At 60.6% G+C, this 23,131-nt stretch overlaps 1 protein-coding gene across 5 annotated transcripts; it reads right to left on the reverse strand.

The window, feature by feature from the left end:
* Nucleotides 1-1,458: 1,458 nt before the first annotated feature.
* Nucleotides 1,459-14,650, reverse strand: PICK1 (protein interacting with PRKCA 1). 5 transcript variants are annotated; one of them, XM_036457983.2, is made up of 13 exons: nucleotides 14,256-14,523; nucleotides 13,863-13,960; nucleotides 12,749-12,860; nucleotides 11,632-11,760; nucleotides 9,897-9,963; nucleotides 8,814-8,903; nucleotides 6,370-6,423; nucleotides 5,904-5,966; nucleotides 4,957-5,090; nucleotides 4,575-4,694; nucleotides 3,822-3,872; nucleotides 2,689-2,833; nucleotides 1,459-2,257 (listed from the first exon to the last, which is right to left on the reverse strand). In XM_036457983.2, exons 2-13 carry the CDS (start codon nucleotides 13,901-13,903, stop codon nucleotides 1,989-1,991), a joined length of 1,275 nt encoding a protein of 424 aa, XP_036313876.1. In that variant the 5' UTR covers nucleotides 13,904-13,960; nucleotides 14,256-14,523; the 3' UTR covers nucleotides 1,459-1,988. The 5 variants fall into 5 exon arrangements, with proteins under 5 accessions (XP_036313876.1, XP_036313875.1, XP_036313874.1 ...); XM_036457982.2 differs by having other exon boundaries at nucleotides 14,204-14,523; XM_036457981.2 differs by having other exon boundaries at nucleotides 14,102-14,523.
* Nucleotides 14,651-23,131: the final 8,481 nt, after the last annotated feature.

The following is a 23,131-nucleotide window of genomic DNA, read 5'->3' on the forward strand; positions in this document are numbered from 1 at the left end:
AAGGGCGGGAAGGTGTTCCCAGACTGAGGACCGGGTGGGCCTGGCCTGAGCCTCCTCTCGGCGCTGAGGCTGGCAGTGACCCCATCCTGTGGTGGCCTGGGGCGTGGGGCCAGCACCACCCTGCTGCCTTCAGCAAGGTGTCCCTCCCCTCCTTTTGGGAGCCTCCCCCCCAACTGAGAACCTCTCTAGGATGCAAACTCTGTGTCTGTGGGTGCCTGCTTCCTGCATGGGGAGTCCGGCCAGCTCCTCTCTGCACGTTGGTCCAGCGCAGGGCGCTCCCTGCTGGGAGGGTGAGGTACCCGGTCCCTGTGCTCACTCTCTTCCCGCAGGTCGGGCACCCCTTCCTCTGCTCCCCGCCCTCAGTCTTGAGTGTGGTGAACAGGCCGGTGGAGGGAGCAGCCTTCCACCAGACCCCCTCCATCCAGCCATGCCCCTCAGCAGGGCTCACCCCCCTGGGGACCCCTCCCTGGGCGCCCCTAGTTTCCAGCCGGGCCCAGGAAGCTGTGGGAGCCCTGCAGGTGCCTGGCTGGCTTACCTGCACCTGCGGTCCCCCCCTCCCCCACTGGAACAATGGCTCCTCTCATTCTAAGGGCCAGGCACTGTCCCAGGCCCTTAACTGGCAGATCGTCTAATCCTCCGAACAGCCCACGGCCGGCACCATGAGCCGAATCACAGAGGGAAGCCGAAGCATGGAGAAGTCAGGAGCATCCAGGGTCACAGGGGCCGCCTGGACCCCAGGTTGCCGTTCATCTGCCCTGGGCCCCGCTGCTGCCCCCGCTGGCTGTCCCTCCGAAGGTGTGCAGTGCGGCAGCTCCAGGGACCCACGTGGACTGGTGACAGCCCGTCCCTCCCCCTGCTCCCAGCAGACAGCCCTGTGGGTGGGTCTCCGCCCGTGTGGGGCACTGTCCTGCAGGCGCTCCGAAAGGGAACAGGACACTATCAGCACCACACTGGGTCTGCAGGGGGCACCGGCTGTACAGGTGAGGCAGGGCACAGGGTACCCCGTTCCTACCCGCTCCCCCCCAAAGACACAGTCCTCTGTGGCATCTCCTCCGGGCTCCTCCCAGGCCCTGCAGAAGGGGCACCTGGAGCGACCGGGGCACCTTTAACATTCTCCTTTGGGGCCTCAGGGCCTCCTGACCTGGTGTCTGCCCTGTCCACCCCCAAAGGCCGAGTTCAAGGCCAGAGCCCTGAGGATCAGGGTGAGGGCGGGTGTGAGGGGCGCCACACAGCAAGCGGGGGGGCGGGGGTGTCGCCTTTTGGACAGATCTGCTCGGCCCCGTCTGTCCAGTGTGGCCTCAGCGGGCGTCCCGTGAGGGGCCGCGGTGCCACCGGCAGAACCGCTGTGAGGACGAGGCCGTGCGGCCGGGAAGGGAAGGGAAGGGAAGGGCCGTAACCCTCGCTGCCCACCCGCAGGCGGCCAGGAGAGCAGAGGGGAGCGGAAAGGAGAGGCGGGTCTGAGGCCGGGGCAGAGCCGGCTCCATCTGGGTTTGTTTATTTAGTACAGGCCCCGCCAGCCCTCCCCCGGAAGTGGCTGAGCTGGGGATAAAATAAATAAAGGCCGCGGAGGTGTGAGTGTGGATGGGCTGGGCCAGCCTGGGGGAGGGTGCACACGAGGCACTGGCCCAGCCTCAGCTGTCCACCCCCAGCCCCCACTGCAACGGAGGTGCCCTCAGGAACGGGCCCTGGCCTCCTGCCCCCGCCAGCCCTCTGCCCTCGCGCCTTCCTGGGTCAGGTCCAGAGACCGGGCCTCCTGGCCGGGGCAGGGGAGGAGGGTGGAGGGTCAGGCCCGAGGCCCAGGTCGCCGCCTGTGGCCTTGCCTGGGAGGCCCGGGCTCGCTGAGCTAGGACAGAGGAGCGGGAGGCAGGGCCCCGAGCCAGCAGGCCTTTATGCGCCCCCTGGTGCGCGGCGGCCCAGCCCCCGCTCCCAGCGCTCGTCCTCCCTCTCACCCTCCCGACCCCCCAAATCCGCACCCGCCGCGGGCGCCCTCAGGAGTCACTCCAGCTCCCCGCCTTGTCCAGGGGCCCGGCAGCCCCTCGCGCCTCCCTGGCCGGCTCCCTGGCCGCGGGGTCCTCGTCCTCCTCCTCGTCCTCCCCGTCGGTGAGCTCGTCCTGGCCGGGCCCGTAGGCCAGCGTGGTGTGGGCCAGGTCCACCTCGATGGGGAAGACGTCGGCGTCGCGCAGCACGGCGTAGCAGTCATTGTAGTACTTGGACATGGTGGACACGAAGCGCTGCAGCTGGAACACGATGTCCTGGACTGGGCAGCAGAGCGGGCGGGGAGGACCAGTGGGCCGGTGCCTGCCTGGGCGTGGGCCCTCCCCGCCTGCCCGGGCCCTCCCTGCCCTGGGCTTCCCATGTGCACCGCCTGGCCCTCGAGCTGCCCACTCCCGCACAGCACCCCGGCCTCCAGCTCCCACTGGGGACAGAGGAGCCCTGCCAGGGTGGGGGGTGTACTGCACCCCAGGGAGTCCAGTCCCACCCAGTCCGGGCTCTGGGGAGGGGGTTGCTCCTGCCAGCTCCATCCTGGGTCTGACAAAGCACTGCATGACAGGGCCTGGCTCTGGGACATCAGTCAGGTTAAAACGTTCCCTTTTGGGCCTCAGTTTTCCCAGCTCTGAAATGGGGAGAAGATGGTGCACGGATGGGCTGAGGGAGGCATGGCCTGCCCCATGCTCGCCGGGCCCTCACCATGCTTCTGGTCCAGCAGCTCCATCTTCTCCAGCACGTCCTTGCGCATCTGGGAGAAGCGGGCGCGGGCCTCCTGGCGGCAGCGCAGGATCAGGCGGTACTCGTAGTTGCCGGTGCTGACCCGGTACAGGGGCTCCCCGAGGGCCTGGGTGGGGAGGGCACATCAGGACCTGGCGGGGCGGGATCTGCCCCGGGGCAGACGGGGCAGGGGCACCACATGGCACCTTTCCAAGCTCCCAGGCCCTCACTTCTGAGATGCCAGGGATGTTGAGAAGCCCGAGTTACAGCTTCATGAGAAAATAAAACAAAACAAACCCTTGCCTCGTTAAATAAAAGAACACTGAGTCATAAGAGAGATCCCAGTATCAAAAATATTACAGACTTAGACCTAGCTGGTTTGGCTCAGTGGATAGTGTCAGCATAAGACTGAAGGGTCCCAGATTCAATTCCAGTCAGGGCGCATGCCCAGGTTGTGGGCTCAGTCCCCAGTCGGGGGTGTGCAATGATTCTCCCATCATTGATGTTTCTATCTCCCTCTCCCTTCCTCTCTGAAATCAATAAAAATTTATTTAAAAAATATGTTACAGCCGAAACCGGTTTGGCTCAGTGGATAGAGCATCAGCCTGCGGATTGAAGGGTCCTGGGTTCGATTCTGGTCAAGGGCATGTACCTTGATTGCGGGCACATCCCCAGTAGGAGGTGTGTAAGAGGCAGCTGATGGATGATTCCCTCTCATCGATGTTTCTAATTCTCTATCCCTCTCTCTTCCTCTCTGTAAAAAATCAATAAAATATATATTTTTTTAAAAAGTTTCAGATTTAAAAGATAAAAAAGGCCTCTCAGGAGTGAAGAAAGTCCCCTTTTCCTTACAAGAACCTCACACAGCAGGGGCGGTGGGGGGGAGGGGACAGGAAGCAGGGGCAGAGGGGCGGGGGGACAAGGTGGGGAGACAGCCCCCATCTCCAGGAATAAGAGCCCGGCCAAGCCCCCCGCCTCTCCCAGGTGGCCTGACCCAGCTGGCGTCCTGACAGACCCAGGACGTTCTTGGGCTCTGTGAGGCGGGCAGGGAAGGTTGTGGCCCCTGCCTTTCTGATCCCAGGGCTGTGACCCCCCATGCCCACCGTGACACTCACAATGCAGCTGTATTCCTCGTCGTCCATCTCCTTCACCTTCAGGCAATACGACTGCAGGACAGTGAAGCCAGCTGTCAGAAGGCTGCACCTCCCGGATGCCCACCCTGTCCCCATGCCACATGCCACAGGGCTCCCAGGCCACCCGGGGACCAGCCCTGCCAGGCTCCGGGCCTGCAGGCTCCTGGCTGGGAAAGGCTGGGTGCCAGGCTCCTGGCTGGACAGGCTGGGTGCAGGCTCCGGGCCTGCAGGCTCCTGGCTGGACAGGCTGGGCACCAGGGCAGCTTCGGAGCACAGGGATGCAGCCCACACGGGCTGACGCTTGCTGGGTGGTCCCTGGTGGCAGCACAGGGGAGGGCACTCATCTGGGAGGGTGGGGAGGGCCTGAGGGGCAGCCCGCCATGTGCCAAACGCCAGGCCCACAGGATAAGGTTCGGTGGCTGCGCAGCCGGGAGGACCCGCAGGTCTCGCTGCCTCGCCCGGCCCGCCAGAGGCTCCCGCAGCAAGGAGCCCCCGCCTCCTAACGCAGCCTTTCCCTCGGCTCCGCCGGACCGCAGCATTACGGTGAAACATGAAGCTCAGTACACCCTCGGCGCGCACTCCATCACCACGGACCAGTCCAGCCGGTCACTCCCAGTGACAGGGAGCCAGTGGTCCAGAGGGAGGGCCACCAATGCCCAGCCCCCCCAGGCCCTGGCCCGCCTCCTGCACCAGACCGGGCAGAGCCGGCCCCTCCCCGGAGCCGCAGGCGCTCACCAGGTACTCGAACTTCACGTCCAGGTACTTCTTGATGGTGAGGCGGGTGTCGGGGATGGCCTTGTTGAGGTACGTGTTCAGGTCCGTCAGCATCTGCGGGAAGGGGGGAGGGGGCCGATGCTCAGGTCCCTCAGGCAGGGGTCAGCGTGGCCAGGGCGACAGAGAAGAGCGGACGTGGAATGTCAGAGCCTCCGGGCGCTGCCTGATGGTCTGGTCCGTCTCAAAGTGAGCAGACAGGCCAGGGCAAGCTGAGACCCCGTGGGGGAGCAGGGGGCACAAGCCACCTGGAGGTCACCCTTGGCCGGGGTCAAGGTGCTCGACTGCATGACACATGTCCCTTCTCTGCCCTCCCGCACGGCCGGGCAGGCGCCGCGGGACCCACCGGCTTGATGGTTTTCAGCAGCCGGATGCCGAACTTCTCGATGCTGCGGTGGGCGTCCGCGAACTTCACGAAAGCCTCGCTGGCCGCCGGCTGGGGCTCCCGCACCCCGATCACGGAGAACACGTCCCCAAAGGCTGCGCGACAAGTCTGCCCTGAAGGCGGCCCCGGCTGGCGCTTAGGGAGAAGCCAGGGGTCCGTGGGGAGAGGCCAGGAGGGGGCATGGAGGCTGGGCCTACACCCCAAGACAGGTGTGTCAGCACCCACGGGAGCTGGTGTACATCCCTCACGTAGGGATGGGGAACGTCCAGCCTGCGGGCCATGTAAGGCCCTGCCGAGGGAGGCCTTAGGGTGAGTTAATTACATATCTGACCAAACGGGGCAGCTAACTTTTAAGGGGATGACATTGTACGGCCCCTGAATGATGTTATACATATTCCAATAGGCCTGGGCAGGAAAAAGGCTCCACCCTGCCCTCGGGGATCTGAGGAGCCGGGCATACGCCCCAGGGAGCTGGTCTACACCCCGAGGGAGCAGACTCCACGGAGAGGCTGGGCCGGGCTTGGGGCGGTGCTGTCTGAGGGCAGAGGCCCGTCTGGATCTGGTCTCCTGGGTCCTAAGGCCGGCTCGCCGGGAGCTGTGGGACCGCTCCCTCTGCCTGGGCTCCTCTTCCCAAATGCGGCCACCGGGAGGAAGGGCCTCGTACGCTGCGCGGCAGCACAGACGGGCCGGATGGGGGCTCGGGCAGCTGGCCAGGTGCCCTCAGCACTGGCACCTTCCAGCACCTGGGCGTGCCGGCTCCGTGCCAGCTGGAGCTGGCCCTGGCCGCGCTGTGATGCCTACTGAGCACGGCATGAGGACCAGGGACAGCAGCCACACCTGCAGGCACGGGGACGCTGAGCTCGGAGGGGACAGGGGTGCCTGCGGTCATGGGTTCGGGGGCGCCTTACCCCGGTGCGTCTGCGACAGCTCGTAGAAGGCCCGCAGGAGGCTCTTGGTGTGCTCCGTCATCCCTGCGGGAGGCACACGAGGGGGCATGTGACGAGGCGGCCCTGGCCCAGGACATCGCCTCCAGTCCACCCCCCAAGGCCTGCCCTGCTCCTGAGGGCACCCGCTTTCCCACAGCCCCCCTCGGCCCAGCACGGGCGCCCCGGGGACGGGAGCCGGGCTCCGCAGGGCAGTGGTGGACGCGCCTCCTGAGGCTCTCTCCGGCGAGCGGCCGTTCGGGGCCTTCGCTACGTTACACGCACTTGCACTTGAACGCTTATGAGTAGGTGTCACTTTTACAACCAGGAAGTGTCTTAAGATTTTTAAAAAAGAATTCTTAACAGCCACGGTCCTAGAGCTTCTCAGCCGGCATTCCCACCCCACCCGCCCCGTCCTCGGAGGCGCCGGGGCCCGGCCAGGGCTGCCCACCTTTGTAGAGCTCAGCCGTCCGCTCCAGCTCCTCCAGTCTCTTCACAAGCCCATCTGTGGGGTCAGGGGGGGGGGTCAGGGTCTCAGCGAGCGAGGGGGGAGGGGCAGAAGCAACCCAGAGGACAAGCAGGATCGGCACAGAACGGGGTCCTTCGGGGGGATTGGGCACTCAGGGTCAGTGGGTTCAGAGGTGTTTTGTAAACAGCTCAGAACACCCGGCTGAGAGGCAGGGCTGGCCCCCCAACACTCCTAAGATGAGCCCCTCCCAGAAGGCCAGGCACATGGAGGGGCAGGTGGGTGATGACAGGTACTTCCAAAGGCACGTGTGAAAGACAGCCGGAGCCCCCCAAGGCCAGCCTAGCAGCCCCGGACCCCATCCTGCTAACACGGGCTGCGCTGCCCACAGCCGAGGAGGAAGGCCGTCAGGGACAGTGGGAGATGGTGGACCAATGGTCAGTGTACAGGCTCCATGTGGCTCCCAGCACCAAGCAAAGGGTGGGCTCAGAGGGGGGCGATTGGGGAGCAGGAGGAATTCCGGAAGGGCCAGGGCTGAGGGAGAGCTCGCCTTAGATGGGGCCTTGAGGACCCCCTTTGTGTTTACCGAGCACCTACTGTGTGCAGACACCGGGCTAGGCTCCAGGAAGCCTGGGTGAACGAGATCTGAGTCGTGCCTGCCCTCGAGGCTCCCAGTCTAGGAGGAGCCAGACAATCGCCAGCCGCTGTCTGGCAGTGACAGGGCTGCAAGCTGCCTCACCTCAGGACTGGAACATGAATGGCCAGGGCTGAGGCAGCCTTCAGATTAGAGGGGGACGGGGCAGGGAGCTCCAGACAGGCTCAGACAGGCTCAGGGCAGGGCAATGAGGAAGGTTCCATGTGGGGCTTCCTCCAGCAGTGGGTGCCACCCTCCACTCCGACAGGATGAGGCCTGCACATGCCCCCCCAGTAGCAACTGCAGCCCAGGGGTCCTATTGGTATCTTGCTGCTCCCCCCTTCCACCCCACCCCCGCCCGCCCAGGCAGGGTCTGGATTACTTCCCTCGTCCTATATAATAAAAGGCTAATATGCAAATTGTCCCCTCAACTGCGAGTTCAACGTTGAGTTGGACCAGGGAGCAGGGCCGGTCAGCCAACCACCCATGGCCACTCCCCTTGGCAGTCCTGGCCCAATCGGCCCGATCAGGGTGGGCTGGCCAGACCCCACCCCTGCAGGAATTCGTGCACTGGGCCTCTGGTTTTATCAGGAAAAACCACGGGGACAGAGAGATGAAGCCAGCTGGTCAACGGCACATGGCGGGGCTGTCCCCACTGGTGTGCTCTGCCCGTCCCTGTGGCCTGGAGGGCGGGGAGGCAGCAGCAGAGGCCCCCGGCCTCTCTCGGGCAGGGAAGGCGGCTGGACGGGCTGTCAGGGGAGGAGGCTCGGCTCAGGGGCCGGAGGGGGCACCTGGAGGTCTTCGCTCCCAGGGCCCGGCGCCAGGCCAGCGGCGGGAAAGGAGCACGTAGGCTGCTGTTGCTTTTAGCTGGGTCATGGGACAGCATGACAGCTTCCATTTTAGAAACCCTATTTCAGGCCGGGAAATTGCCAGGTTCAGGGAAAAACACAACAATCAGTTCTAATTCCATCCCGGCGCATGGTAACTACAGTAACGGGGATTTTAGACACCGAGCGGCCGAAAATAGCAGCCTCCACTCTGAAGCCGTTTGGAACCGGCTCAGCCGCCACCCCCACGCCCAGCCAATGAGGCCGCTGTGCCCAGCTGAGCCCACCATTCCCGTCGGTATTTATATCTCCCTCGTCCAGCCGAGCTGCCGCTGTTTATACTCAGGCGATGACGGGAGGAACGGGGCCAAGCACCTCGCTGGCCTCCCTGGGAGCGTGTGCACACGCGTGTGGGGTGAATGTGCGCGGACACGGCCTCCTCCCTCCCGCCCGGGCAGGGCCGGCGGGGCGGCTCAGACAGGGCAGCAGCGCCACCTCCTGGAGGAGGTGGGGGGGAGGGGCAGTGCAGGAGCAGTGGGCGCTGGAGAAGGGCGTGAGGGAGGCACAGGGCCACTGAGCCTGGTTCTGTGAGAGCAGCTGGGGCAGGGGCAGAGGCACCAGCTCGGGAGCCGGAAGAGGCACCTCCCTGCTGTGCTGTCTCCCGGTGGGAGCTGCGCCTGCGCCTCCTCGCCTGACCACCGCTCTGGAGCCCCCCGAGGCCAGCCCCACGCTTTACAGACAGACCAGACCCCAGCAAAGTCAGCGCCTGGTGACCACAGGCCAATCTCTTCCTGGCACCCAACCGAGAGCTGGGAAATCCCGGCGTCCCACTCGGGGAGCTGGAGGGCTCCGGGGACACAGAGAGGCGACCACCGGCCCCAGGGGCTGAGGCCGGGCCGGAGGGACCCACAAGGCTTGGTGGGCACCACGATGCCCTCCCCCTGGGAGCTGGCGTGAGGCGGACTCACCATTGCACAGGATGGCCCGGCTCAGGCCCAGCGCGTCCGCGGTCCCCGAGCTCATGTTCTCCACCAGCCGGTGCTTCACCTTCTTCAGCACTGGACAGAGAGGGGGCTCAGGAGGGGCCTTGGCAGCTGGCCCCGGGACCCTGCCCCTCATCACGACTCCGGGGACCACACCGGGGTAGAAGGGGGAGGGGCTGAAGTGGGTGGGGAGGTGGGTGACTATGGAGTGGGGAGCTTCCAGGGGGGTACTGGGCCCTGCCCTAGTCACTCTCCACTTCAGGAGCCGTGGCGCCTGGAGGAAGGAACCACGTGAAGCTCAGCCCCAGGCCTGGCACTCCGAGTGCTGCTGGCCTTCACCGAGAGCCCTGGTGCCGGGCTGGACCCTGAGAGCCTCTGCTCCTCTTCCTCACCCGACCTGGGGTCCCGGGAGCAGAGGCCCAGGCTGTCACTGACTCTGGGGAACACGGTGCACACTTGTCCCTGGAAGGCGGCCAGGGCGGGAACAAAGGGCTTCAGAGGAAGGACCCAGGACAGGCTCAGTCTGCCCTTGGCCTCTCTCCTCAGACCCAGGAGGCAGCCCTGGACCTAGGGAACAGGGAGGGTGCTGGACTGGAGCCTGGAAATCGGGGGAGGGAGGGTGTCGACCCAGGGGCTCGGAGCCTCGAGGGGTCTCCGGTCTGTCTGCAATGACGTGGCCGGCCCAGAGCACCTCCCCTCTGCCAGGACCTGTGAGTCCTGACTTTTCCACAGGCCCAGCCCACAGCAGGGCACCTGGTCCTGGGCACGCGGGCAGAGGAGCGGCCTGAAGCCCTGGGCACGCGGGCAGAGGGGCGGCCTGAGGCCCAGGTCAGACCGGAGCTCCCCGGGAGAAGCGGTGGGAGAGGAGGCCGAGGGCAGGGGGGAATGCAGGCCAGGGCGGGTGCCCTCCCTGTTGGCAGACTGAGCCCTGGGCTGCGGGAAGCTGAGGGTTGGCTTACAAAGTCCCGGGGGAGGAGGCTGCCAGCCTGGGGGCGCTTGGTCAGAAAGCTATCGAGCGGACCAGGCGGCTGCAGGCACGGCCGAGGAGGAGACGGGGCGGGGGCTCACCGATGTCCAGGGACATGCCCTGCTTGGGGTCCGCCTGCAGCTTGTTGTAGTGGATGGTCACCTCCCCCTGCGGAAGCACGGCAGGCTGAGTGAGGAGGAGTCCCCGGGCCCCCAGCCCCGTCCCCAGGGAGGCCTGTCCCGGGGCCTGTGGTCCTGAGAGAACCTGAGGGCAGCCCTGCAGGCCCGGGGCGGGGCCAGGCCCTGGCTCATCGGCAGGGACGGGCAGACACGGTCCCTGCTGTCAGAGCCCACAGCCTGGCAGTCTGACGCCCTGAGCTCCAGCCGCACAGGTGCCCTGCCCTCCCCCACCTCCAACCCTTTGCTGCAGAACTGCCCCCGCACAGCACGTCTTCCCTGCACCCGCATCGTCCCTCCTCCCGCCCCTCCACCCTCCACCAGCGCGTCTGAGCACTCGCTCTGTGCCCGGTGCTGGAGGCAAGGAGCTGCGCAGGGGCCGCCCCGGGCCGATGCAAACACGGGGGCTACAGTCCTAGCGACTGGAGGTGCCACTTCTCCCAAGAAGCCGCCCTGACCCCCTGAGGCCGCCACATCTCCCTCGTCCTTGGGATCTTAAGACCCTGCCACTTGGGACTGAACCCGTTCAAACACAAGATGGGACTTCCAAACCGCGTCCTGAATGGAAACCAGACTGAGCGGCTGTGGGCAGAGTCTGGTGGATGTGCCAGACCCCCCCAGGGTGCAGCGCCTGTGCTGGGGGCTGCAGAGGGAGCACCCAGCCCGGGTGCTGGGCCAGCCCAGTGGCGCAGGCAAATCTCTTCCTGGGCGGGCACAGAGCCTCAAGGGGTCCTGGTGAGGAGGGGTCCTGGTGAGGAGCGGTGGCAGGGGTGAGGAGAGGACCCCAAGGTGGGAGGAGTGAGGGGAGGAGAAAGGACAAAGGGAGGAGGCACTGGCTGAGGCGGGAAAGGGACTGGAAGGGATGCCGGGGCGGTCCTGAAGACTCGGAAGGAGGGAAGGAAGGTCTGGATGGGGCCGAGGGAGCTAGAACTCAGCCAAGCCCCATTTACAGCGGGAACCTTGACTCTGACTTCTAAACCATCCCCCGCTTTGCGATTCCTTCATGGCATTCGCTTCCCAGAGTTACCAGCAGCAAGTCTCTGGGAGCAGCAAAAGGGCTGCACGCCTGCTTCGGAGGAAGGCCGCCTGCCATTCCGGAGAGGCCGAGGCCAAAGCAGCCGGCAGGCAGGGGTGGGGGTGGGGGCTGAGGGAAAGCAGGGAGCAGGCAGCGTGGGACTGTGGCCGAGGAACAGAAGACCAGCAGCTGCCCTGGAGCCAAGAGGGGTCCCTGGAGCCTATGAGCCCAGAAGGACCCGCTGGAATGAAATTCCATCAGGGACAAGCAAAGGGGGCTCCTGCCTCCCTCCCAGGCCCGCACGGCTTAGCCGGCATCTTCTGAACCAGGTGAGTTCCTGGGAGACTTCTAGCCTCGGCTCTGACTGGGACACACTGAGCCTGAAGCCGGCTCTGAGGCTGCTGGCTCACTGGCAGCTCGCGGACAGGAACCTCCGGTTCTTGGTGCCCCTCTCATGCCAAGGCCCAGCCCAAGTTCTGCAGCACAATTAGTACCAACTGAGCGAGCGAGGAGAAACCGAGGGGGTGACCCGGACCCTGATGCTCTGAGGAGGGGCAGGGGTAGGCCGGTCTCTGTGCCAGCCTGCCAGCCTGCCGGGCCCCAGAAGTGCCCTTCTTGGCTCAGGCCCGCTCCCGGTGGCCTTACCTTCACTTCCTGGATCATCTTTGCCACCTCCACCTTAGTTTTTCCTTTGATTGACCTGCCGTTGACACCGGTGATCTCATCGCCAGCTGCCACGGTGCCGTCCAGGGCTGCCGGCGTGTTGTCAAATACCTGGGGGTGCAGAGGGGGAGGGGAGTGCTGAGAAGACACCCAGCGGGAGCCAGTCCTTCCCTTCACCCCAATAGTGCCTGGCTCTGTCCTGGCCTCTATCCTCCTCCTCTCCCTCTCCTTTCCTAAAATCAAAACATGTTACTGTTTTTTTTAAAAGTAAAAACAGCAGTAGCTATTTAATGACTACTTATTGTGTGCCAGACGTTGCATTACGTCATTTTATTTAATCTTCCCAGCAACCTGAAGATGCTCACCTTTACATATTTTATATACCCACTTTCCAGGTGAAGAAACTGAGGCCCAGGGAGGTTAATTAACTTTCTAGAACTCAGGACAATGTTATGTATCTTTCCACTACACTTCACTTGTGCGAGTACCAAAGGCTGACAGCTTTGCTGATTCAGTAACGACATTTCATTGAGGGTCCACTCTCTTTTTTATTTTTTTAAAAATATATTTTATTGATTTTTCACAGAGAGGAAGGGAGAGAGATAGAGAGCCAGAAACGTCGATGAGAGAGAAACATCGACCAGTTGCCTCTTGCACACCCCCTACCGGGGATGTGCCCGCAACCAATGTATTGTACATGCCCTTGACCGGAATCGAACCTGGGACCTTTCAGTCCGCAGACCGACGCTCTACCACTGAACCAAACCGGTTTCGGCGAGGGTCCACTCTCTGACTGCTTTGCAAAGCAAGCTGGGCCCTGCCCTCACAATACAAAGAGTCTGAAAAAGCAACCAGATACGGAACCACCAAAGAGCAAACCCCCAATTACAGATGTGGTGAGTGCCGAGAAGGGAAAGAAGAGACTGAAATCACAGAGGAAGACAAGGGCAGACCTGTGGAGAGGGGGTGGCCAGGAGGGCAGACCTCCAGAATGAGGAGGAGCCACTCTGCAGAGTAGAGAAAGGAATCTGCCTTGGTCATGCCCAAGTAGGAGGTGGCCCGCCCCCACCCCCACCCCCACCCGCGAAGCACCCAATACCTGGACGATGTAGAGGCAGGGGCAGTACTGGGCCCCTCCTCCAATGCTGATCCCGATCAGGTTCTGAGCATCCTTCTGCAGGGTCACCTTCCCGGGCACCGTAGGGATTCCGCTGGAAAGGCAAGCACCCGAGGCTGAGCCTCCCGGAGGAAGGGGGACGGGGGGGGGGGGGGGGGGGGGGAGGGCGGGACAGGCCTCCGAAAGCCCCAAGAAACCAGCTGCACCGCCTTGCTCTCACCCTCGGCCACAGGGACAGCACTGGGCCAGGACGGGCACGGCTCTGGGAGTCACACAGATGTGGGATGACATCCCGGCTGTGCCATGGATCTGCTTGGGACTGGGTCAGCTACCCGCTCTGCATCTCAGTTTCCACATCCGTACAACAACATGAACTAAATGGCAACTTTAGCAGAGTTCTCCTAAGAAAGTGCCCCGAAGACATTTGACACCAACCCTGCCCGTAGCAAGCCTCCCTAAAAGCAGGCCCTGAGGTTTGGTCAGACTGTCCCCTCCTCGGAGACATATGGGACATGATGGCCTCGCCTTCTGGGGAGACTCCTGTCAAACTACCCACCACCCATCTCTCAGCTGCTCTGCTCGTTACCGCTCAGTAATGAGCACTTACTTATGCTTTGCAGTAAACATTCTCATGTACTCACTCATTCATCCAACAAATATTTGCTTACAACTACAGAGGCCGAGCACCTTACCAAGTGCCGAGGACACAAAAGGCACTGACCCAGTCCTTGCTCTGAGGGAGGATTTGTCTCCTAAGGAGGCGAGCAGAACTTTTGAAAACCTGTCCCACTAACTGTCTACACCGGGGAAGGCAGTTTGCTTGGTATTCCCACTCGTCCTTCCAACCTGGCGCAACTGCCCTCCCCTCCTCGAAGCCTCCCTGCACCCCTGCCCCGGCTGCTCTGGTCCCCCAGCAGCCAGGCCCTTCTGGGCAGGGCCCTCATGGCCTGTCACCGAGTCCACGCCCCCGGGATGGTGCGCTCCTGTAGGGAAGGGTCCATTCAGCTCCGGGACAAGACTGGTCCGCTGGGAAGCACGGGTGGGTGGGCCTGGGAAGGAAGGGGATCTGGGGGACCTGGGGGAACAAAGTACTCACAGTTTATCCTCTTCGATTTCATAATCCAAGTCTGTAAACATGGTTCCGAAAGCTGAGGTGGGCGGGCGAACTACCCGGCTCGGCAGGGGCACAGAGAACTGGATCCCGCAGAGAAAAGGGCGTAGGGCTTAGGGAGCAGAAGTGCCCAGATGCCTCCCCCGGCCCGGGCAGCCCTGGCCCCCTCCCCTCGGGACGGCGCGGGGTGGGGGGAGTCCCGGCGGGCGGGGAGTGATTCTTACTAAGAACGGGGAGGCGGGGGGACTCCAGGCCAGGGCGATGGGCGCAGGTCCCAGAGCCCGCCCACGAGTGTCCGGGCCCTCGGGGGCAGCCTCTGTGGTCACCGGAAGCGCCTGCCCCCCAGTCGGTGCGGGCCAGGCTGGCACCTGAACCCACCTGCCGTTCCACCTGTCGGCGGCCGCGATTGTCGCGTCACTTCCGGGGGGACGCGGAAGTCATGCTTCCCTCTCTGGGTATTCGCCCCGATCCCCGCCGGCAGTCCTCCCCTCCCTGGCTCCCGGGGCTCCCGGAACCAGGAAAGAGAGCCGGTGTGAACGGAAGCTCGCCGTTAGCCGGAGAAAGCGGAAACAGAGGGAAGGTCTGGACCCGCCGGCTGCGCCCGACCCCGCCCCTTGCCCAGAGGCCGCCGCCATCTTGGGAAGGGAAGGGCTCTTCCCAGCATCCTCAGCGGGACGCCGGGGACCACGCCGGCAGGGCGGTTGCCGGGGCAACGGGAGCATCCTTGGCTGGGGAGACTTTTGGCGAAGTCCGATGGCCTACAAACCCTTCCACATTTCCAGCGCCCAGTCCTATCTGCTGTGACTCCTCTACTACAATGACGGCAGCCTAACTCCAGTTTTGCAAACCAGGAGCCTAAATGCAAGAAGAGGGGAAGGAATTTTACCCAGGAACACCCATCCAAGATGTGACCTAAGATTCAGATCCTGAGTTTGAGACTGCCGCCTCCTCCAGCGCCCTTTCAGCACATGCACACCTGTGTTTCGTAGGTCTGCTGTGGACAGGCTGGACAAGTTACCTTCCCTCCTCTTTATATGCCTCCGTGCCCCACGTGCAGCTAAGCGCCGAGGCAGATGCTTGCTATGGTATTTGGTGAGAGGTTCCTCACACCCCATCCCCTTTGTTAGCCCTGAGGAGCAGCCCCCTGGGGTCCCACTGAGGCCAGGAAATGCCATCAGTGCCTCCCAGCCAAGGAGACCGAATCTCATCTCCCCGCCAGCCTGTGCTGCCACTGCTGCCGTGTATAGCGGGTTCCCCACAGGGGGCTGGTGCTCCCAGATCCACAGCCCTGGCATCCTCCTCACCCAGGAAGCATGGCCCCAGGCCTGCCCAGCTTCCTTCCCTCCCTGCCAGGGGTGTAGGGAGAGGGAGGGGTGCCGGGAGATGATTATCCTAGTATCCCAAAGCCTGATGGGAGCCCCGCTCCTTAGGGAGCTAATCTGAGCCCCATCAGATGTGCAGATGCCACAATAGCAACAACTTTTTCCCATGGACCCACGGCTCTGCAGCCCAGGTCACCTTCCCAGGATTTTAAAGTTCACCCTGACCCTGTCTCTCTTCCTCTTAGGCACCGACTTTATAATCCCTCCCATGAGATGCTAGGTCTCCATCAATAGGGGTCACGTGACAAAAAAAGAAAACCAGGTTGCTTTGTAATGCCTGTTAGAATGAAAATATTGCCGAAACAGGTTTGGCTCAGTAGATAGAGCGTCGGCCTGCGGACTGAAAGGTCCCGGGTTCGATTCTGGTCAAGGGCATGCACCTTGGTTGTGGGCACATCCCCAATGGGAGGTGTGTAGGAGGCAGCTGATTGAAGATTCTCTCCCATCGATGTTTCTAACTCTCTATCCCTCTCTCTTCCTCTCTGTAAAAAAAAAAATAAAATCAATAAGATATATTAAAAAATAAAAATAAAAAATAAAAAAAGAATGAAAATATTGGCCCGCTTTATGTTGTCAGTGGAGGAGCCTCCAGGGTCAGCCCACACAGCCTGGAACATGCTCCAGCCAATTAAAGGATGCGGTTGGGACCACGAATTTATTTGAGAGGAAAGAGGGGATGGCTTGTCCCGTCACCAAAGTAAGCATCTGTCTCCCCGGCTGGACAGGGAGCCTCTGCGGCAGGTCTTGCCCTTTGATCTCCCACAGAACCCGGGACAATATCTGGCTGAGGATGAAGTGACCTTATATGAAATGGGACGTTCTGGACAGAGGAGAGGACGTGGATGGACAGAGAGGGAGCGAGATGACGAGGGCCTGAACCGGGACGGTGGCAGTCAGTAGTTTGAGCTGGCTCCACGGGGATCGCCAGGCCCCTGGGACATAAGACCCAGTTTATATGTCCCGAGTTTTGGAATTGTGGTCGTGAGCAAACAGCAATTTCCAGACCCAGGAGCTTTAACACAGCTTGCAGCTCTGCCTCCTCAGCACGTCCCAGACCAAACTCCAGCCCTGCAGGTTTGCAGCTGAGGGATGTGGGGCCAATCACCCACTGCCTTTGAGCCCTGGGTATCTGTAACCAGGGATGGTGCTCCCTCCTGAATGGCAGCTCTGAGGATGGAGATTAAAGGGAGACATGGGTGTGAGCGTGTTTTGTTAGTGACTCACCGGGCACAGGTGTCGAGTTTTCATTGTCCCCTCATTATAATAATTTTCCCCGACTGCTTCAGAGGCGGGGCCGGTGGCCCGCTGAAGGGCCTCCAGAGGATCGGACCCTGCCTCAGGCTCTGCAGGGAGGTGTGTCCTGTGCAGAGTCCTGGGCTCAGTCACTGTCCTGTGTGTGGAGTCTCTGGGGAAGGGCGGCTGCAGGGCCACCTCCATGGAGCACTGTCAGCGGCTCAGGATGCACAGTGTCTGTACACTCGGGGGGCCTGTTCCAGTCCACCAACTATCCTGCCCCAGAGTCCTCCCCATCGGCCGGAGCCAAAGGCTGGGAAGGCTTCCTGGAGGAAGTGACATCTCAGCTGAGTCCTGACAGAAGTGCTGGTGGTGCCCAGGCCACAAAGAGGGGCAGGGTGACAGGCAGAGGGGCAGGCAGAGAGCACAGTGGTACAGGCAGCAGGGGGTGCACGGTATGGTCCCTGTTCTCAGGAAGTCACTGTGGCAGGGGAGGGGTGAAGACAGACAGTGAGCACAGTGACAGGGTGATGGGGTCACCACCCAAGTGCTGGTGGGAGCACGGGGAGAACTGCCACCTTTGTTAGAGTCACAGGTGAGGGGAGTCAACAAGGGTCTCGGAGGGGAGGTTTGAGCACCTTCTTCCAGATGGGCAGGATTCCAGGGGTTGAAATTGGGGTGAGAACATCCACCCACTTCCAGGACGCCCTCACTCTCCAAGCTTGCTCCTTCCCCTCCTCCTCCTCCTCCTCCTCCTCCTCCTCCTCCTCCTCCTCCTCCTCCTCCTCCTCCCCGGCTCTGCTCCAGGCAGGCAGTGACCCCTCACTGGGCCTGTGTGACCCTGGGCCAGTCCCAACCTCTGTCTGGGCCTGAGTTTCCTCCATCCTTCCTCCCTCAGTTCCTGAGCTTCAGATTCAATGGCCAAAAGATTGCCCCTCAACCCCATATTCCTGGGGACGTGCTGCCACCAAGCGGCCATTCCAAGAAACAGCCCTGAGGACTGCAGCTGCATGAGCTGTTCGCCACCCCCACCTTCCCGCTCCTGCCATTGCCCCCACCCGCCCAGCTCGGGCTGGCTGGGGAGACCACGCGTCTCCGGAGTCGGTGGGCGATGGGTGAGGCTGGTGTCCGTGTGCCGTGCGGTGTCTGACGCGCCTGCCCTTCAGCGCGGCTGCAGCCCCAGGCCTGACTCACCCTGGCTTCGCAGCCCCTTCAAAGGTCAAGAAACCGGGGGTAGGCGGGTGGAATTTGGCTCAATTAATCATCAGCATAGAGATCGAGGGCGTGGGTTTTAAGTCAAACCGATGGTGACAGTACCGCCAGCCGCCGGCACTTCCTGGGCCTTCACTACGAGCCTGGAGCGAGGCTGCCATTCATTGTCTCCCGGGAAGCTCACCGGCGCCCCTAGAGGTGGGGCTCGCCCTGCCTGCATGCGTCCATTCCACAGGCGTGTCAATCAGAGAACAGGAACGCGGGGTCTGGCCCTGGGCAAGCGGGAGAGGCAGGGGAACCCAGGTAACAACATCCCACTTCAGAGCGACAGGGGAGGGGAACGCTCACGGGAGCCCCGGGGGAAGGGGCAGGATTGTGGGCTCGTGGGAGCTCGTCCGAGTAGAGTTTTTGGGCATTTTCCAAGTCCCTTGAGGTGAGCTTAACCGGGCAGGTGTCCGGACATTAAGGGGTTGCCGGAGAAGAGGCTGCTCTAAGCCAGCGGGGCCGAGGGCCGGTGTCACCACCTGACCTCACATTCACACAGTGAAGGCTACGCCGTGCACGAATACGCAGCTGCAAATCACACAGCGCTTCATACTCACGGGGCTCCTGGTGCCGTGGCCCAGGCTTCACGGGGTCCCCGGGGGAGAGTGGGGTGCTCTGCGGCAGCAGCGGATCCCTCTTTGGGCGGCTGGCCGTCTGGTTGTGTTGAGCCAGCGGGAGGCGGGCGACGGAAGTGTCACGATCGGCTGGAGCGAGGCCGCCTGGGGGTGGACCAGGAGGACGGTGGATGTCTGACTCCGGGGACCGGTTTGAAGCCTGTCCTGGCCCACGGCCGTCCAGGTGGCTATCAGTGACATGTGTCATCACACAAGTGTTACCCGGAGTGCAGGCCGGTTATCGGCCGCAGTGTGGGGTCTATCAGGCTCTCACACCTCGTCCCTCAGGGCAGCACTCAGCCACAGTCTAATCTACACGGTGCAGCCAGGGCTGGGCCGGAGCGGCCACTCCCTGTGCTCTTTCCTTACTATTTCGCGCAAAAACAATTGTTCTCATTTCCTAGAGCGCTCTTTATTGTTTTCTATTGCCGTAGCAGTGTGGCACTCTCTGCTTATTTCCCAGCATCCTCACTATTGCTGTGACACCAGCAGAGGCCGGAGCAGGTGGGCTGGCTGAAGCCACATCTCCTCCTCCCTGAGTCGGGAGCAGGGACAGGAGCTGAGTGACTGGGAAGCTGGACTGGGAGACGGAAGGAGCCCGGCTGGGAGGGCCAGCGCCGGGACGATGGGTCTGCGGGGCCGAGTCCCTGGGGGCAGGGACGCTTCCCCCTCTCACTGGGCTGAGGAGGACTAGGGCATTGCTCAGAGGTATCTGCAAACTCCCAGAAGCCCCTTCTCAGCTTTGATGGAGCCGTGGACCCGTTGCCCTTTGGGTATCGGGCAGCTCTCTCGCTCTTCTCAACCGCCTCCAGGCTGCCTCTGGCCAGAGGTGGGATGTGGGCTTCCATGGGGCCCTGAGTCCCCGCCCCCAACCACCCTCACAGTAGCTCTATTCCTGGCTTCGCTTGGCATGCAATGGGCTGACCCTTGACCTCCCCTCCCCCTGGCCTAGCCCTCTGCCGCTGGGTGAGGTCAGTGATGAAAGCTTGGGAGCCTGGGGCGGGGGGCTGGGGGGGCTGGGGTGGAGGAGAGGGACAGGGCCCGATTGTTCCGTCCTAGCAGCGTGTTGTCTGCAGAGGAACCGGCTCTCTGCTCTCTAGTCCCTTCTCTCCCTTTTCTGCTCTTATGCTCACCCTCCGTCATCCCCCCTCTTTCCCTGTCTGGTCCGGAGTTCTCCAGCACGGTGGGACCTCAGCGACCGTGCAGAGGCCGGGGCACCGGAGAGTGCGAACCAGACCTGGGGCTGGAAGAGCCAGGCCCAGAGCCAGACCCTGGGCCTCTCCGGCCTCCAGCCTCCCCGCGGCCGTGCAATGGTCTGGGGTGCTGAACCCAGCCAGCCCCACGGGAGCTGCCACGTGATGCGGACGTGACTGCCTTCTCCCTCTCTGGCCTCCGATCTGCCCCAGCCCCGCCCTCAACATCCACCCGTGTCGGGTTCTCTGTTTTGCCCCCGTCTGGCTGTCCACCTTGGACCGGTGACCACACAGAGCGTGACGATGAGCCCTGCTGTTGGGCAATGCCCCTCCTTCTCCAGGAGCTCCGCCTGCTCTCAGTGCTCTGCCCTCCTCACGGCTTTAGGAGCGTCTGGACAAACTTCACCAAAAGCCTGTGAGGGGGAGAGGGAGGGGGGGCATGGGTCAAGACCGAATGCAATCGAGACATTAATTGAGAAGAATGAAGAACTGGGTTCTTTTTTTTTTTTTTTTTCTTAAGATATTATATGTACACATACCTTACCAAACCCCACCCCCCACCCCCCATTCCCAAACCTGGTTCTTTATGATACTGAGTCTCCATAGGCGAGTGGATGGCGGACTCTCCGCATTGTCGCCTTTTTATGTTTTATGGGTTTTAAAAAATATATATTTTATTGATTTTTTTTTACAGAGAGGAAGAGAGAGGGATAGAGAGTTAGAAACATCGATGAGAGAGAGTCATCCATCAGCTGCCTCCTACACACCCGCCTCTGGGGATGTGCCCGCAACCAAGATACATGCCCTTGACCGGAATCGATCCTGGAACCCTTCAGTCCGCAGACTGACGCTCCATCCACTGAGCCAAACCGGTTTCGGCTTTACGCTTTGTGAGGGAGCTTTTCGAATGTACGATATTAGAGAGAAGAGGTTTCCACCCAACACCCAGCCTCGCCGCTGTCGGTGGCCATCCCACGGCCAGCCATAACCCGCCCCGCATGCCCTCCTCCGGTCCCGGCCTCATCACTTCCAAGCAAGACGTTGGAATCTTCTTCAGTTTCGTCCAATCACGTTTCCTGTCTTACTTTTTGTTTTCAAACAATTATAGACGGACGGGAAGTTGCAACCATAGACCCTCCCGTGGCGACTGGTGACGTCTCACAGCACCACTGCGCTTTCCCCAACCAGGAAGTTGGCCTTGGCACCTTCTGCAGAGCTGGTTCAGGCTGCATGAGTGTTCATGCGTGTGTGTGTGTGTGTGTGTGTGTGTGTGTGTTCCATGCAGTTTCTGTGGATTCCCCACAATCCAGATACAGACCTGCCCCCACCATGACCCTGACTGTTAGCTACTCACTGACGTGACCCGGTTCCTTCCCCTCTGTCCCTGCAACTTAGTTCCTTGTCATCGAGGGGAGCTCGGTGGTCTGGGTGGGCTGTTATTTTTTAAACATCAACGGTGCTTTATTTAAAGTAATGTCCATCGCTAGCTATACATTTCCCCATCTTTCAGGTAATTTGTGGATACTGTCCCAATAGAACTTTTCTTGTTTTGAGACAAACCATTCAGAGACCCCATTTTTCACTTCTTCTTACGTTTTGAAGTGCTGCGCAGAAAGTGCGTGTGCCATCGATCAGAACAAGTGGCCATCTGAAGGAGCAAGGTCTGGTGAATTAGCAGGTGAGTTAATAGTACCCAGGCAGAATCTTTTAACATGTCTTTAACTGTTTTTTTTTTTTTAATATATTTTTATTGATTTTCCACAGAGAGGAAGGGAGAGGGATAGAGAGCCAGAAACGTCGATGAGAGAAACATCGACCAGCCGCACCTTTCACACCCCCTGCTGGGGATGTGCCCGCAACCAATGTACATGCCCTTGACCGGAATCGAACCCGGGACCCCTCAAGTCCGCAGACCGACGCTCTACCACTGAGCCAAACCGGCTTTGGCTGTAACTGTTTTTTAACTAATCATGCTGTGGTTGCCAATGTTTGACTATTACAAATAAAGCTACTGTGCACAATCGTGTGCATGTTTCCATGTGAACACGAAGTGTTTTTCTCTGTAATAAATGCCCAGAAGCGTGTGGCTGGGTCATACGGCAAGTGGATGTTTCCTTTGCTTTTTTTTAAATCCTCACCCGAGGGTATTTTTTTGAGGATATTTTCCATTGCTTTTTCTAGAGAGTGTGGATGAGAGAGGGAAAGATGGAAAGAAACATCAATGTGAGAGAAACACATTGATTGGTTGCCTCCTGCATGAGCCCTGGTCCAGGCCTAGGCTGGGGAGGAGCCTGCAACCGAGGTACGTGCCCTTGACCAGAATCGAACCCGAGACCCTTTGGTCCGCAGGCTGATGCTCTATCCACTGAGCCACACCGGCCAGGGCAGATGTTTCCTTTCCTAAGAAACTGCCAAACTATCTTCGGGAGAGGCTATACCTCAGTAACATTTTATGTCTTTCTCGGTAACTATTTAATTAGATTTAACTTTGGTTTTTGTAAAGGAGGATTTTTTAAAATGATACTTTGTTGATCTGATGTTTATAAATGCATTTTTTAAAACCCTCACCCAAAGATATGGTTTTTTGAAATTGATTTTTAGAGAGAGAAGCTGGGGGAGGAGAGGTTGGAGAGAAACATGGATAGGTTGCCTCCCATACACGTGCTGACGGGGGATAGAACTTGAAACCTGGGTGTGTGACTTGGAATCAAACCCGCAACCTTTTTGATGTACAGAAGGACACTCTAACCAATTGAGCCCAAAGACCAGAGCATATAGATGCAATTTTTATTGAGATATAGTTTACACACCATAGAATCCGTCATGGTTAAGAGTACAGTTCAGTAGGTTTTAGCACAGCGACAAGGCCATACAACCATCGCCACAACCTAATCCCAAAACGTTCTCATCCACCTTTCCCCACTAGCAGTCATTCCCCGTTCTCCTGTCCGTGGCCCCTGGCCACTGTTAGCTGGCTTTCTGTGCTTTCTGTCTCTGGGGATTTGCCTAGTCTAGGCTTTTCCTACAAACGGAGTCACATAACATGTGGCCTTTTGGGTCTGACTTCATTAGCATAATATTCCCGAGGTTCATGCACATGTTGTAGCTGCACTTAGTTTTCTATGTTGATTTGATACGGGACCATCCTGTATCTCCATCTCTGCTACATGTTTTCTCAGCCCCAATAATTGGCCTGTGCGTTATTTGGGGTTTTCTATGTAGACAATCGTATCATCTGCAAATACAGCATTTTGCTTCTTCCTTTCCAATCCTTACACTTTTTTTTTTAATATATTTTATTGATTTTACACAGAGAGGAATTGAGAGGGACAGAGAGTTAGAAACGCCGATGAGAGAGAAACATCGACCAGCTGCCTCTTGCACACCCTCCACTGGGGATGTGCCCGCAACCAACGTACATGCCCTTCACCGGAATCGAACCCGGGACCTTTCAGTCTGCAGGCCGACGCTCTATCCACTGAGCCAAACCGGTTTCGGCACCAATCCTTACACTTTGCTGTTGTTTTTCACATCTTCCTGCCCCAGCCAGCCGGGATCCCGGACAATACCAAAGA

This window comes from Pipistrellus kuhlii, unplaced genomic scaffold (assembly GCF_014108245.1).
Source record: "Pipistrellus kuhlii isolate mPipKuh1 unplaced genomic scaffold, mPipKuh1.p scaffold_m20_p_3, whole genome shotgun sequence".
Lineage (NCBI taxonomy): Eukaryota > Metazoa > Chordata > Mammalia > Chiroptera > Vespertilionidae > Pipistrellus > Pipistrellus kuhlii.

Excerpts from the sequence above, each read along its gene's own strand:
- PICK1 (XM_036457983.2), bottom strand. The coding sequence starts at position 13,903 with ATGTTTACAGACTTGGATTATGAAATCGAAGAGGATAAACT. Across the intron at positions 9,964-11,631 it reads AGATGATCCAGGAAGTGAAG|GGGGAGGTGACCATCCACTA; the intron begins GTAAGGCCACCG and ends GTGCTTCCGCAG. Across the intron at positions 5,967-6,369 it reads GACGGCTGAGCTCTACAAAG|GGATGACGGAGCACACCAAG; the intron begins GTGGGCAGCCCT and ends TGCCTCCCGCAG.